Raw genomic sequence first — 16613 nt, forward strand, 5'->3', positions numbered from 1 at the left:
CAGAATTCCATGACCATCACAGACCTAGTCCATTATCGGCTGTAATTATATTATTGAGTGCTTTCAGAGCTGATTTCTCCATCTGTGTTCCAGCCTGGAGGACTTGACACAATTAGTATCCAGTGTTTATCACTGGCTTATTAATGTTGGAGGGAAATATTGACTGTGTCAACCAGAGGAAATAAACACTGTGCCCAGTTCCACTAAACCCTCTATCTGTCTCTCTCTTACTCTCTCCCTTTCCTTCTCTATCTCTGTAAATGGGGTGATGAATTTGATTTCTATACATTTCTGGTAAACAATTCACTAGGCGTCTCTCTTTTTCAGGTCTAGCCCAAGAAGTAGATGGAAGCGTTGCTGGTAAGGAGAACATTTATGGTCTGTGTCTTTTCATAAGCTAAAGTGGACTAACTGTTAACGTTTACCAACTCCCTCCCTCGATCCCTCCCTCCCCATCTTTCACTCACTCACTCACTCACTCACTCACTCACTCACTCACTCACTCACTCACTCACTCACTCACTCACTATGCTGGTACAGTCCACACAGCATGTGCTGTGGGGAAGATTCAGGTCAGCATGCGTAAAGCGGCCAAAGGAAAGTGGGAGGAGCTTGGTGAACCACTGGAATTCCATGATTCTCTTTTCAGGAAGAAAGATCGAGGTATGAATAGGGGCTCTTTTCCAATATGTCTTTCCTTGATTCCTCACAGCCTCACTCCTCACCTTCTTCTCAAAACGCTTTGGAGGAGTATGTAAGAGGGGATGGACCTTGGACTTTCACCTCCAATGCGTTTTGAGGAGGCAAGGAGAGAGGAAGTCATGAAAGAGCCAGAATGCCATTTCAGACACATCCAAAGAGATGTTTATCCATTTGTCTTATCTTCTGAATTGATTTTATTACATTCCCCTATTAACCAAAATCACATGTTAGTTATTCACTCTCTCTCTCTCTCTCTGTAGCCATCTTCTACAGAGAGTGTGTGTTAGTTTCTAAGACAGCAGTCACACACGACACCTGGGTGTTCCGGTTACAACTCCCTCTAGGGACGCTCATGCACGTGCCGGTTGGGAAACACATCTACCTCAAGTCCCTCATCCAAGGTAAGGCCGAGCCTTTAGATCCATGCTAATGCTAACGCTACATCTAGGCAAGCGCTAATCCCAAAGCAGCCCATGCGGTCCATTGCTCGTGCTTATGCTATGCTACATTTAATTTTTTTATTTAACCTTTATTTATACAGGTTTTTCTCATTGAGATAAAAATCTATTTTTCAAGAGAGATCTGGTCCAACAGCAGCAGGGGGAACAACGTTTCAGACAAAACAACATTGAACTAAACTATAGACACATATACAGTACAACTATTACGTAAAGAAACACAAATGTCGCAACTAAAAACCAGCCGTTCTAAAGACAATTACACGCTTCTATGATATTTACATCGACCAAGTGTTTAAACTCCACCAACGTGACTAGATCATCAAATGGTTAAATGTTCAGGAGAGAATTCCAGGACCACAGAGCTGAGTAACAAAAACTAACTACTAACTTCTACCATGACCTGTTCTAATTCTTGGTACTGTTAAAAGCAAATGAGAATGGGACCATAACTGATCTGATTTTTTAAAAAGAACAGAGATAAAATGGCATTTTACCCAATATGGCCTTATAAATCAGTGTATACCAGTGTCTAAGCCTACAATATGGCCTTATAAATCAGTGTATACCAGTGTTTAAGCCTACAATATGGCCTTATAAATCAGTGTATACCAGTGTTTAAGTCTACGCAAGGTCAATGACGACCAGCCAACAGCACTGTAGAGATCACAATGATGTGTTAGTCATTTCTGATTATTAATGAACCTGAGGGCCGCAGGCTACACTGAATCAGTTGCTCTCAGGGTAGTGGCTGAGGCCTGCATATATATAACATCACTAAAATCTAAAACCGCCAGTAATGTACATGGTACCAGCTCCTTCCTGGCCTCCAGAGAAAAACAAGCCTTATGAAATGTGTAGACATAGCATCCCATGTAATTCATTGCTAATGTTAATGCTATATGTGTAGACAGTGAGGTGGTGAAGCCCTACACGCCAGTCGAGGAAACACTGGTACCAGCTACACTGGACTCCACACAGGGGACTGCAGCCACGGACATCTTCCTCATGATCAAAGTCTACCCAGATGGAGTGTTGACTCCACACCTAAACAACCTCAACATCGGTAAGTCTGAGGCCCCCAGTAAACCTCACTGTTACAGCTAAGTGGGTTGTTCAGATGTATTCGGTGTATGTGATAAATAACAGCGGGTGTAGACTTTACATTGACATTCTGAACCATTTCCAAAGATGCAGAGTTGAATTATTATTATATATATAGATATCGTTTTTAAATAGTAACGATCAAAAGACGAATAAAATAAAATACGCAAGAATGGAGCTATAAACAGGGAGTACCACATCAATGTGGAGCTATAAACAGGGAGTACCACATCAATGTGGAGCTATAAACAGGGAGTACCACATCAATGTGGAGCTATATACAGGGAGTACCACATCAATGTGGAGCTATAAACAGGGAGTACCACATCAATGTGGAGCTATATACAGGGAGTACTACATCAATGTGGAGCTATATACAGGGAGTACCACATCAATGTGGAGCTATATACAGGGAGTACCACATCAATGTGGAGCTATATACAGGGAGTACCACATCAATGTGGAGCTATATACAGGGAGTACCACATCAATGTGGAGCTATATACAGGGAGTACCACATCAATGTGGAGCTATATACAGGGAGTACCACATCAATGTGGAGAGGTATATACAGGGAGTACCACATCAATGTGGAGCTATATACAGGGAGTACCACATCAATGTGGAGCTATATACAGGGAGTACCACATCAATGTGGAGAGGTATATACAGGGAGTACCACATCAATGTGGAGCTATATACAGGGAGTACCACATCAATGTGGAGCTATAAACAGGGAGTACCACATCAATGTGGAGCTATATAAAGGGAGTACCACATCAATGTGGAGCTATATAAAGGGAGTACCACATCAATGTGGAGCTATATAAAGGGAGTACCACATCAATGTGGAGCTATATACAGGTAGTACCACATCAATGTGGAGCTATATACAGGTAGTACCACATCAATGTGGAGCTATATACAGGTAGCACCACATCAATGTTTAGAGCTATATACAGGTAGTACCACATCAATGTGGAGCTATATACAGGGAGTACCACATCAATGTGGAGCTATATACAGGTAGTACCACATCAATGTGGAGCTATATACAGGGAGTACCACATCAATGTGGAGCTATATACAGGGAGTACCACATCAATGTGGAGCTATATACAGGTAGTACCACATCAATGTGGAGCTATAAACAGGGAGTACCACATCAATGTGGAGCTATATACAGGTAGTACCACATCAATGTGGAGCTATATACAGGGAGTACCACATCAATGTGGAGCTATATACAGGGAGTACCACATCAATGTGGAGCTATATACAGGGAGTACCACATCAATGTGGAGCTATATACAGGTAGTACCACATCAATGTTTAGAGCTATATACAGGGAGTACCACATCAATGTGGAGCTATATACAGGGAGTACCACATCAATGTGGAGCTATATACAGGTAGTACCACATCAATGTTTAGAGCTATATACAGGTAGTACCACATCAATGTTTAGAGCTATAAACAGGGAGTACCACATCAATGTGGAGCTATATACAGGTAGTACCACATCAATGTGGAGCTATATACAGGGAGTACCACATCAATGTGGAGCTATAAACAGGGAGTACCACATCAATGTGGAGCTATTTACAGGTAGTACCACATCAATGTGGAGCTATATACAGGGAGTACCACATCAATGTTTAGCGCTATATACAGGGAGTACCACATCAATGTGGAGCTATAAACAGGGAGTACCACATCAATGTGGAGCTATATACAGGGAGTACCACATCAATGTGGAGCTATATACAGGGAGTACCACATCAATGTGGAGCTATAAACAGGGAGTACCACATCAATGTGGAGCTATATACAGGGAGTACCACATCAATGTGGAGCTATATACAGGTAGTACCACATCAATGTGGAGCTATATACAGGGAGTACCACATCAATGTGGAGCTATAAACAGGGAGTACCACATCAATGTGGAGCTATATACAGGTAGTACCACATCAATGTGGAGCTATATACAGGGAGTACCACATCAATGTGGAGCTATATACAGGTAGTACCACATCAATGTGGAGCTATATACAGGGAGTACCACATCAATGTGGAGCTATATACAGGGAGTACCACATCAATGTGGAGCTATAAACAGGGAGTACCACATCAATGTGGAGCTATATACAGGGAATACCACATCAATGTGGAGCTATATACAGGGAGTACTAGATCAATGTGGAGCTATATACAGGGAATACCACATCAATGTGGAGCTATATACAGGTAGTACCACATCAATGTGGAGCTATATACAGGGAGTACCACATCAATGTGGAGCTATAAACAGGGAGTACCACATCAATGTGGAGCTATAAACAGGGAGTACCACATCAATGTGGAGCTATATACAGGTAGTACCACATCAATGTGGAGCTATATACAGGAGTACTACATCAATGTGGAGCTATATACAGGAGTACCACATCAATGTGGAGCTATATACAGGAGTACCACATCAATGTGGAGCTATATACAGGAGTACCACATCAATGTGGAGAGTACCACTATGTGGAGCTATATACAGGAGTACCACATCAATGTGGAGCTATATACAGGGAGTACCACATCAATGTGGAGCTATATACAGGGAGTACCACATCAATGTGGAGCTATATAACAGGAGTACCACATCAATGTGTGGAGTACCACATCAATGTGGAGCTATATACAGGGAGTACCACATCAATGTGGAGCTATATACAGGGAGTACCACATCAATGTGGAGCTATATACAGGGAGTACCACATCAATGTGGAGCTATATACAGGGAGTACCACATCAATGTGGAGCTATATACAGGGAGTACCACATCAATGTGGAGCTATACCACATCAATGTGGAGCTATATACAGGGAGTACCACATCAATGTGGAGCTATATACAGGGAGTACCACATCAATGTGTAGAGCTATATACAGGGAGTACCACATCAATGTGGAGCTATATACAGGTAGTACCACATCAATGTTTAGCGCTATATACAGGGAGTACCACATCAATGTGGAGATGTGTACAGGGAGTACCACATCAATGTGGAGCTATGTACAGGGAGTACCACATCAATGTTTAGCGCTATATACAGGGAGTACCACATCAATGTGGAGATGTGTACAGGGAGTACCACATCAATGTGGAGCTATATACAGGGAGTACCACATCAATGTGGAGCTATATTTACATTTACATTTAAGTCATTTAGCAGACGCTCTTATCCAGAGCGACTTACAGGGACACCATCAATGTGGAGCTATATACAGGGAGTACGACATCAATGTGGAGCTATATACAGGGAGTACCACATCAATGTGGAGCTATATACAGGGAGTACCAGATCAATGTGGAGCTATATACAGGTAGTACCACATCAATGTGGAGCTATATACAGGGAGTACCACATCAATGTGGAGCTATATACAGGGAGTACCACATCAATGTGGAGCTATATACAGGGAGTACCACATCAATGTGGAGCTATATACAGGGAGTACCACATCAATGTGGAGCTATATACAGGGAGTACCACATCAATGTGGAGCTATATACAGGGAGTACCACATCAATGTGGAGCTATATACAGGGAGTACCACATCAATGTGGAGCTATATACAGGGAGTACCACATCAATGTGGAGCTATATACAGGGAGTACCACATCAATGTGGAGCTATATACAGGGAGTACCACATCAATGTGGAGCTATATACAGGGAGTACCACATCAATGTGGAGCTATATACAGGTAGTACCACATCAATGTGGAGCTATATACAGGTAGTACCACATCAATGTGGAGCTATATACAGGGAGTACCACATCAATGTGGAGCTATATACAGGGAGTACCACATCAATGTGGAGCTATATTTACATTTACATTTAAGTCATTTAGCAGACGCTCTTATCCAGAGCGACTTACAGGGAGTACCATCATCAATGTGGAGCTATATACAGGGAGTACGACATCAATGTGGAGCTATATACAGGGAGTACCACATCAATGTGGAGCTATATACAGGGAGTACCAGATCAATGTGGAGCTATATACAGGGAGTACCACATCAATGTGGAGCTATATTTACATTTACATTTAAGTCATTTAGCAGACGCTCTTATCCAGAGCGACTTACAGGGAGTACCACCATCAATGTGGAGCTATATACAGGGAGTACGACATCAATGTGGAGCTATATACAGGGAGTACCACATCAATGTGGAGCTATATACAGGGAGTACCACATCAATGTGGAGCTATATACAGGGACTACCACATCAATGTGGAGCTATATACAGGTAGTACCACATCAATGTGGAGCTATATACAGGGACTACCACATCAATGTGGAGCTATAAACAGGGAGTATCACATCAATGTGGAGAGGTATATACAGGGAGTACCACATCAATGTGGAGCTATATACAGGGAGTACCACATCAATGTGGAGCTATATACAGGGAGTACCACATCAATGTGGAGCTATATACAGGGAGTACTACATCAATGTGGAGCTATATACAGGGAGTACCACATCAATGTGGAGCTATATACAGGGAGTACCACATCAATGTGGAGCTATATACAGGGAGTACCACATCAATGTGGAGCTATATACAGGGAGTACCACATCAATGTGGAGCTATATACAGGGAGTACCACATCAATGTGGAGCTATATACAGGGAGTACCACATCAATGTTTAGAGGTACGAGCTACTTGAGGTTGATATATACATGAAGGCAGAGTAAAGTGACTCGGCATTCGGATATATAATAATAAGAGTAAAGTAAAGAAATGTAAGGTTGTTAGTGAGTAGGTTGTGTGCGTTTTGTGTGTGTAAATGTACGTGTGTGTTCATGTGCTGTGTGTTCATATGTAAGTGGAATATTCATATGTAGAGGTCAACTGTATTTGTTTTATAACGTGCTCCTACTTCAACCTCGCCATGTGTAGACGTAGGCGGTACACAAAATCAATGGGCGTAACTTTTCTTTTTTCACTGCTTGCTTGTGAGATGTACAGCAGCATACGTCAGTCTGTAGGTGGTTTAGCCACCCTGTGGAATATTAATATCTCAGGTAAGTGAGCAAGGTAGGCAACAACATGAAGGAAAAAAATAGCACATCAGAAACCAGAGGGAAGGTTATTTTTCTTCCAACCAGGATTGATTAGATGACCTTTTGTTTACTATAAACTCATTTACATGTTTTTCTGCTGCGTACACAAGTAGACTGGGTGACCAAAGTTCTTGATTACTGTGTGTCGATTAAAATGTAAAAAAACCTTTAACAACATTTATTCTTTAAAATGCAGTACACAAGCATTGATTGTGATTATGATCGGGTACTGCATTTACATGACCGTCAGTATTTCCAAACCATTCGTTTTTGAGATAGGGGTGTCACCAATGCTGTTGTATTTAGTAGGTAAGTCTCATTTTCAAAGATACGGTACAAGTTCAAAACATTTTTCAACAAAAAAGACAATTATGACAATAACTGTGGTCATTTGCATGACAATTACTCGTTACCTAAAATTCTATAATCGTCACAGCCCTAGTTAGACCCTATCTTTTCTCCTCATCTCTCTCTCATCCTGTATCATTTCGTCACCTCCCTTTCTCTTTTCTCTCTCCTCTCTCTCGCTCTTTCTCTCCCCTCTCTTGCTCTCTCTCGCCTCTCTCTCTCTCTCCTCTCTTATTCATACATCAGCAGAAGCAGGCACTATTCAGATAAATCAATTACAGGGGGAGATTGCTCAGCCCCCAAACAGGATTGATGGTGTAATTAGTTTCTATTTAAAAGCTCATAAACAGGTTGTTTTATCCCATCTATCATCTCGACCCCTCTTCTCAGAGTCCAGCCTTCTACATAGTCAGGGTGCCAGAATATAACCCTTCTTTCCTTTCTACCTCCAATGAATCAGATTCCCTGGCCTTTGTCTTGTGTCTTGTCCTCTTAACAGTGGAATCACCTTCTTCCTGGAAAAGTAATTGTCCTACCAGTCGATCTGCACAGAAGTGGACAGGAAATATAGAGGCTTCTTTCTTTATCTTTCTGTGTAAACTATGCTCACTGACAGGGCTTCAGGCTATGTAATTGTCCTCATCTGGCCCCCATTACCTGAATATATGCTAGTGTTGAGTGATGTGTGTGGTTGCCTGGCGATGCTGGCCCAGCTGCAACATTGGGACAGATGGAGGATGTTTATTTCCCAGTCAGTCAGTTAAAGAAGAAAAACATTCTCCTTTACAACGAAGACTAGCTGTACAGTACAAAGAGAAACGTCATGAAAGAGGAAATGGATAGCTGATGGTAGGAAATGTTCTGTTTACAAATCAGGATAGCTTGAATAATGAAGTCTTTTTAATGTATTATCTGTTTTTGCTTATTTTTGTGTTTGTGGTTTATCAGCTTAATGGGTTTTCTTCTCTCCTCTTCCCTGGTTGCCTAGGTGACTACCTGTCTGTCAGCAGCCCAGATGGTCCGTTCAGTCTCCGCCTCCTGCGCGAGGTCACTCACCTCTACCTGTTAGCAGCCGGCACGGGGTTCACGCCGATGGCTCGGGTGATCCGATTGGCTCTCCAGGACCTGGGCTCACTCAGGTGAAATACACTGTCATGGATCCACCCAGAAACAACTCCTAGTACAGCCCCTTCCCCCTAAGCACTTCATGTAGATACAGTGGGGCAAAAAAGTTTTTAGTCAGCCATCAATTGTGCAAGTTCTCCCACTTAAAAAGATGAGAGAGGCCTGTAATTTTCATCATAGGTACACTTCAACTATGACAGAGAAAATGAGAAAATTAAATCCAGAAAATTAGATTGTAGGATTTTTAATGAATTTATTTGCAAATTATGGTGGAAAATAAGTATTTGGTCACCTACAAACAAGCAAGATTTCTGGCTCTCACAGACCTGTAACTTCTTCTTTAAGAGGCTCCTCTGTCCTCCAGTCGTTACCTGTATTAATGGCACCTGTTTGAACGTGTTATCAGTATAAAAGACACCTGTCCACAACCTCAAACAGTCACACTCCAAACTCCACTATGGCCAAGACCAAAGAGCTGTCAAAGGACACCAGAAACAAAATTGTAAACCTGCACCAGGCTGGGAAGACTGAATCTGCAATAGGTAAGCAGCTTGGCTTGAAGAAATCAACTGTGGGAGCAATTATTAGGAAATGGAAGACATACAAGACCACTGATAATCTCCCTCGATCTGGGGCTCCACGCAAGATCTCACCCCGTGGGGTCAAAATGATCACAAGAGCGGTGAGCAAAAATCCCAGAACCACACGGGGGGACCTAGTGAATGACCTGCAGAGAGCTGGTACCAAAGTAACAAAGCCTACCATCAGTAACACACTACGCCGCCAGGGACTCAAATCCTGCAGTGCCAGACGTGTCCCCCTGCTTAAGCCAGTACATGTCCAGGCCCGTCTGAAGTTTGCTAGAGAGCATTTGGATGATCCAGAAGAAGATTGGGAGAATGTCATATGGTCAGATGAAACCAAAATATAACTTTTTGGTAAAAACTCAACTCGTCGTGTTTGGAGGACAAAGAATGCTGATTTGCATTCAAAGAACAACATACCTACTGTGAAGCATGGGGGTGGAAACATCATGCTTTGGGGCTGTTTTTCTGCAAAGGGACCAGGACGACTGATCCGTGTAAAGGAAAGAATGAATGGGGCCATGTATCGTGAGATTTTGAGTGAAAACCTCCTTCCATCAGCAAGGGCATTGAAGATGAAACGTGGCTGGGTCTTTCAGCATGACAATGATCCCAAACACACCGCCCGGGCAACGAAGTAGTGGCTTCGTAAGAAGCATTTCAAGGTCCTGGAGTGGCCTAGCCAGTCTCCAGATCTCAACCCCATAGAAAATCTTTGGGGGGAGTTGAAAGTCTGTGTTGCCCAGCAACAGCCCCAAAACATCACTGCTCTAGAGGAGATCTGCATGGAGGAATGGGCCAAAATACCAGCAACAGTGTGTGAAAACCTTTGTCATTGCCAACAAAGGGTATATAACAAAGTATTGAGATAAACTTTTGTTATTGACCAAATACTTATTTTCCACCATAATTTGCAAATAAATTCATTAAAAATCCTACAATGTGATTTCCTGGATTATTTTTTCTCATTTTGTCTGTCATAGTTGAAGTGTACCTATGATGACAATTACAGGCCTCTCTCATCGTTTTAATTGGGAGAACTTGCACAATTGGGGGCTGACTAAATACATTTTTGCCCCAATGTATGAAAGGCTTGGATAGGTATAAGCAGCATGGAAAATATTCTGCCTATCAAATCAAATATATTGCTGTATTGTTGATCCCATTCTTTCAGATATGTCATGCAGAGTATTTCCTTTCTACTTTTGACTGAATAGAAACTGAAGGAGGCTGTACTCTGACTGCTGTGCTATTGCAAGGATGTCATTGTTCTCTTTCTGAGGATGTGTATACATTGTAAAGGACAAGGCTGTAATTGTTCTCTTTCTGAGGATGTGAATACACTGTAAAGGACAAGGCTGTCATTGTTCTCTTCCTGAGGATGTGAATACATTGTAAAGGACAAGGCTGTCATTGTTCTCTTCCTGAGGATGTGAATACATTGTAAAGGACAAGGCTGTCATTGTTCTCTTCCTGAGGATGTGAATACATTGTAAAGGACAAGGCTGTCATTGTTCTCTTTCTGAGGATGTGAATACATTGTAAAGGACAAGGCTGTCATTGTTCTCTTCCTGAGGATGTGAATACATTGTAAAGGACAAGGCTGTCATTGCTCTCTTCCTGAGGATGTGAATACATTGTAAAGGACAAGGCTGTCATTGTTCTCTTCCTGAGGATGTGGATACATTGTAAAGGACAAGGCTGTCATTGTTCTCTTCCTGAGGATGTGAATACATTGTAAAGGACAAGGCTGTCATTGTTCTCTTCCTGAGGATGTGAATACATTGTAAAGGACAAGGCTGTCATTGTTCTCTTTCTGAGGATGTGAATACATTGTAAAGGACAAGGCTGTCATTGTTCTCTTTCTGAGGATGTGAATACATTGTAAAGGACAAGGCTGTCATTGTTCTCTTCCTGAGGATGTGAATACATTGTAAAGGACAAGGTTATTCTGATGGCGTTAGATCTTTGTGTGTTCTAGGAAAACCAAGCTGATGTTCTTCAACAGACAGGAAAGAGACATCCTGTGGCACTCTGAACTTGACGGCCTCGCAACTGAAGATGAGAGGTGTGTGTGTGTTTTACTGTGTATTCATATTGAGGGTGGTCGTTATGAGGCTGGCTGCATTAATGTCAGCAAGACGCACCCTCTGTGGTGAATCTGATCGTGTGTGTGTGTGTGTTCTTGCTCGCTTCAGATGTCTATTATTGCATGTCTTCATGGTGTGTGAACACTCCCCATCATTACCATATTGACTAGATTCTCATGTGAACCATTACCTGTGAAGCAGCATTAACACATACATGTTACTGGACATGTCGTCTTGCTGCTAGGCAGACAGAGAATGTTCACTCTCTTGATCTCTATGCTCACTCAGTGTACAGTGTGTTCTGATGATCCGTCTGTCAATTGGTAAGGCAGAAGATGCATTCGTTTGTTACGGTTCCAGGTGGAGTATATTCTGTCAGAGCTGTGTGATGGGTTCTGTTCTGCTCTAATCTATGGTTCCACGTTCCAAGTGGAGTATATTCTGTCAGAGCCGTGTGATGGGTTCTGTTCTGCTCTAATCTATGGTTCCAGGTTCCAGGTGGAGTATATTCTGTCAGAGCCGTGTGATGGGTGGACAGGCAGGAAGGGGCGGGTTGAGGCCTCCATGCTGACTGACTTCCTGGTTAGGCCTGAGGGGTCAAAGGTCTTTGTGTGTGTGTGTGGCCCCTCAGCCTTCACCGAGCTGACTGTGGGGTGAGTGACACTCCACACCCCTCTACACACTCCAGTTAGGCATTTAGCCGGGCGGCAGGTAGCCTAGTGGTTAGAGTGTTGGACTAGTAACCGAAAGATTGCAAGAACGAGTCCCCGAGCTGACAAGGTAAAAATCTGTCATTCTGCCCCTGAACAAGGCAGTTAACCCACTGTTCCTAGGCCATCATTGAAAATAAGAATTTGTTCTTAACTGACTTGCCCAGTTAAATAGAAAAACATTTCTAAATATAGAAGCCATGCTGTATGTTTTTATGTTCATGTTAATTTAGTAGATTGAAGCTATGTAGTGCAAGGAAGTTAACTTGTATAACATTGGATAACTTTTCCCACATTTAGGCTTTGTCTGACTCCCCCTCTCACCTTCTCCTTGTTTCTCACCTTCCTCCTCTCTTTCTCAGGTTGGTGAGACAGCATTGTTTCAGTGAAGAGGAGATTCATGTTTTCCAGGGCTGAGTGTCAGTCTCAGAAATTACAGCCTGAGGTGCCAACGGGACATTGAGAGAACAACGTGTGTGTGTGTGTGTGTGTGTGTGAGAGAGAGAGAGAAGTGTGTGTGTGTGTGAGAGAGAGAAGTGTGTGTGTTTGAGAGAAAGGAGACACAATTTGTGAGAGAGTGTGGGAGAGAAGAGATGTTATTAGGCTGCCGGCCAATGTGTTTTTTGGAACAATGTCTTTCTATGCACTGTAGACTGAACTGATGGACTTCTGTGGTTAGCAGCTCTGTCTCTCTCTATTTCTGTGTGTCTCCGTCTTACTCTCTCTGGTGCTTTGAAACATGGGTGGACAGTCATTCTCTGGACGCCAAGGACGTGACTGCTGGTGAATCACACACAAAGGATGAATGGCCAGTCACCCAGCAGCACTGAACCCTCAGGTCAACATCATCAGCTCACTGTCTGTCTCTCTCTGTATCAGAACTCTTTGAACTGTCCTGTCCTTGTGCTCTCCTCTGCTCTGACGAGAGAGAGAGAGAGGGGGGTCTGGGGTTGTTTATGAGAGGTCACTACCATGTCTTACATACTGTATATCAATCTATTGCACAGTCCCACACATCCGCTACATTGTGATGTTATTTTTGCTGTCGCTCCCCCCCCCCCACCCCACCCCAAAAAGCAGGAATTTGTGAGCGTTTCATTTTTTAGTTCTGATCATTACATCTTTCTTTTGTTGAAGAAGTAATGAGAATTTCCAACCTGCTGTTGGCATATACCCTCCTACAGAGAGTTATTATTATTCAGATAGTTGTTTTGGCTGTGCTGCTGCTATATCTGGTATGTTCTGCAGCCTGTGGTTCTGTTTCAGAGAGACTGATAGTTAAGCAGACCAGTCTTCAGTACCTTCACAGTCTCTCTTTCTCCATCTATATCTATCTCTTTTATCTCTCTTTCTCCCCACTCTCTCTCACAGGTTGATGTTGTTGTAGTACTCACAGTAGGTGACGAATACCAATGGGAATACATTACACAATACATAACACACCTACGTAAATGTATTCAATATAATAAAAATATCATTTTATTCATGTATTTAATTCATTAATACCTCAAGCCCACAGTGATCTGTTTTAAGTGCTTGATGTTTGATGCAGTTAAATGATTCTAAACTGCATCCGGGAACCCTGACCGTGCGTCCTTGACTCTTTCTCACTCTTGTGAAATACATGAGGTTGGTAAAGGCACCAACTGTCGTGATTTCTCCTCGTGGAACATCAAACTGCCAGACCGAACTATGTCAATCCTGCAGAGTTGTTTTATGCTATGAGTGCTCCCTCTGATGTAGCTCCTCTATTAACCTAATAAGAGGGGCTCTCATCTGGCCGTTTCCAGCTGCAGTCAGTCCATCTGCCTCTTTAGATGTATCCTTTCAGACGTCATTACTGACTCAATCTGGGTCAAAAAGGAACAAAATGTCCCATGAAATTGAAGTTGTATTTTCATGAAATGTCGTTTTGGAGGAAGAATCTTTTATATTGGACATTGGTATCTAGAAAAGATGTATGCGATCTTGGACTTTTCACTGTTTTTTTTCTCTAATTTGTACTCTCTAGATCGTATGGAAGGTGCCATTTAAAAACCAAACCCTGCGTGGCATTTACTTTTTAATAACATCAAAGTACATCATGTCATGGTCATTTTGTTCCTTTTTCACACAAAATGAATTTCAGCATTTCTTACCACTGAACATAACCATTTCAAAGATCACACCTGTCAATGTAACACACATGCCATGCTACGTGCAATACTATAAGTCAAGCTTCTATGGATCAAAAGTACTTGATGAAAGTACCCGTTTGTTTTTGACCGGTGAAACAATGACTGAAATGTGTTGGGTTCTGGTTTTTAAAGAAATTGAGCTTCACTTGGTTTTGTAGCTCATCTAATGTTGATCTAACCACATCTTATTTGAATGCATATGCAGCTTTGTACATCATTCACATTATAAGTAACATGTCAGTTATATGAGCTGTCCTGAAGCAAATTAAAAGATGCACTAAACATTTTTGTTGTGTTTAGATTCAGAGCCCTGGTTGTATTGTGTTCAGTTGTTTCTGGCTGAAATGTACTACAGTTCATTAATTAATACTTCACCTTAGGGAAGAGGCAATTCAAATGTACAAGGGAACGATATCACAACCACACCAGGAAGTATATGATATTAAAGACATATATATGCAAAGCTGTAATTATCCAAGGAAAAAAACCTTGCAGTCACTCTCTGTGTCTGTCTGTCCCCCCCCCCCCCCCCCCCCCATCTGCACTCCGGACCGACTATATACACACACACAGTGTTATCTTAGGAAATGGCATCATGTTGGTGGCCAGTCCTTCCCCATAGGAGTAAAGGTTCCCCACCCACAAGGCAATCCGATGAAATTGCATGTCTTGGCAGATGGAAAATCAAAGGTCACCATAGATGAAAAACACTGTGTTTGGCTCTGATTCTCAATGAGCTTTACGGTATCTACCTTCAGGAGGGGGTGTAGAGAGCGAGTCTGTCAATGGGAGTGTAATAGCTTTGGCATTAGGAATTCTCTTTAGAGTTTGATTATAAGTGGACTGACTAGTTGGCATCATTGGAGGGGAAGTTGCTTCGCAGGGCGAGGGCATGTTCTATGCTGCTTTCAAGGGAAATAATGGAGAGAGGAGGTCACATTATCTACATCTGTTATAATGGCATTACTGATACATTTCAGTGAATTTGGTGTTACTTATATGACATATGTAGTGCAAATAGCATGTTGTTCCAGACAGGTGAGAAAGCCCCTATCCAGTCTGGCAGCAGCAGCTCTATGATTGACTGAAAGCTGAGGAGAATTGTGTAGGGGTGAGGGGAGTACCAGTACCTGACACACAGAGTGGTGCTTGAGACTGGAGTGGCACTCACTATCTGTCGTCTGCCACCTCCACCACTAACATTACTCACCATCACCACCTCTAATACCTGCTGCTGCTGCATAGCTTGATCTGGCTTGGGCATTACAAGGTGAAAGAAAATACAAATGAGTCTGTTGATTCATATCCTGCATATCCTATCAGTATCCTGCATATCCTATCAATATCCTATATACAGTGGGGCAAAAAAAGTTCTCCCACTTAAAAAGATGAGAAAGGCCTGTAATTTTCATCATAGGTACACTTTATTTTTATTTATTTTACCTTTATTTAACTAGGCAAGTCAGTTAAGAACAAATTCTTATTTTCAATGACGGCCTAGGAACAGTGGGTTAACTGCCTGTTCAGGGGCAGAACGACAGATTTGTTCCTTGTCAGCTCGGGGATTTGAACTTGCAACCTTTCGGTTACTAGTCCAACACTCTAACCAATAGGCTACCTTGCCGCCCCTTCAACTATGACAGACAAAATTAGAAAAGAAAATCCAGAAAATCACATTGTAGGATTTATGAATTTATTTGCAAATTATGGTGGAAAATAAGTATTTGTTCAATAACAAAAGTTTATCTCAATACTTTGTCATATACCCTTTGTTGGCAATGACAGAGGTCAAACGTTTTCTGTAAGTCTTCACAAGGTTTTCACACACTGTTGCTGGTATTTTGGCCCATTCCTCCATGCAGATCTCCTCTAGAGCAGTGATGTTTTGGGGCTGTTGCTGGGCAACACAGACTTTCAACTCCCTCCAAAGATTTTCTATGGGGTTGAGATCTGGAGACTGGCTAGGCCACTCCAGGACCTTGAAATGCTTCTTTCGAAGCCACTCCTTCGTTGCCCGGACGGTGTGTTTGGGATCATTGTCATGCTGAAAGACCCAGCCACGTTTCATCTTCAATGCCCTTGCTGATGGAAGGAGGTTTTCACTCAAAATCTCACGATACATGGCCCCATTCATTCTTTCCTTTACACGGATCAGTCGTCCTGGTCCCTTTGCAGAAAA

The 16613-nt window shown here is 42.3% G+C and overlaps 1 protein-coding gene across 2 annotated transcripts in view; it reads left to right on the plus strand.

Moving 5' to 3' along the window:
- LOC115102498 (cytochrome b5 reductase 4) overlaps positions 1-14720 on the plus strand; it is a 31563-nt gene extending 16843 nt beyond the window's left edge. The window contains exons 9-16 of one of the 2 annotated variants that reach the window (XM_029622533.2): positions 328-360; positions 541-663; positions 963-1103; positions 2071-2226; positions 8737-8887; positions 11439-11525; positions 12039-12200; positions 12620-14720. In XM_029622533.2, coding sequence (XP_029478393.1) covers positions 328-360; positions 541-663; positions 963-1103; positions 2071-2226; positions 8737-8887; positions 11439-11525; positions 12039-12200; positions 12620-12674 — 908 coding nt within the window. In that variant the 3' untranslated portion in view covers positions 12675-14720. Of the gene's footprint in view, positions 1-327; positions 361-540; positions 664-962; positions 1104-2070; positions 2227-8736; positions 8888-11438; positions 11526-11899; positions 12201-12619 lie in introns of both variants that reach the window. The other variant, XM_029622523.2, reaches the window with a different exon arrangement.
- The last annotated feature ends 1893 nt before the right edge of the window (positions 14721-16613 follow it).

This window comes from Oncorhynchus nerka, linkage group LG3 (assembly GCF_034236695.1).
Source record: "Oncorhynchus nerka isolate Pitt River linkage group LG3, Oner_Uvic_2.0, whole genome shotgun sequence".
Taxonomy (NCBI): domain Eukaryota; kingdom Metazoa; phylum Chordata; class Actinopteri; order Salmoniformes; family Salmonidae; genus Oncorhynchus; species Oncorhynchus nerka.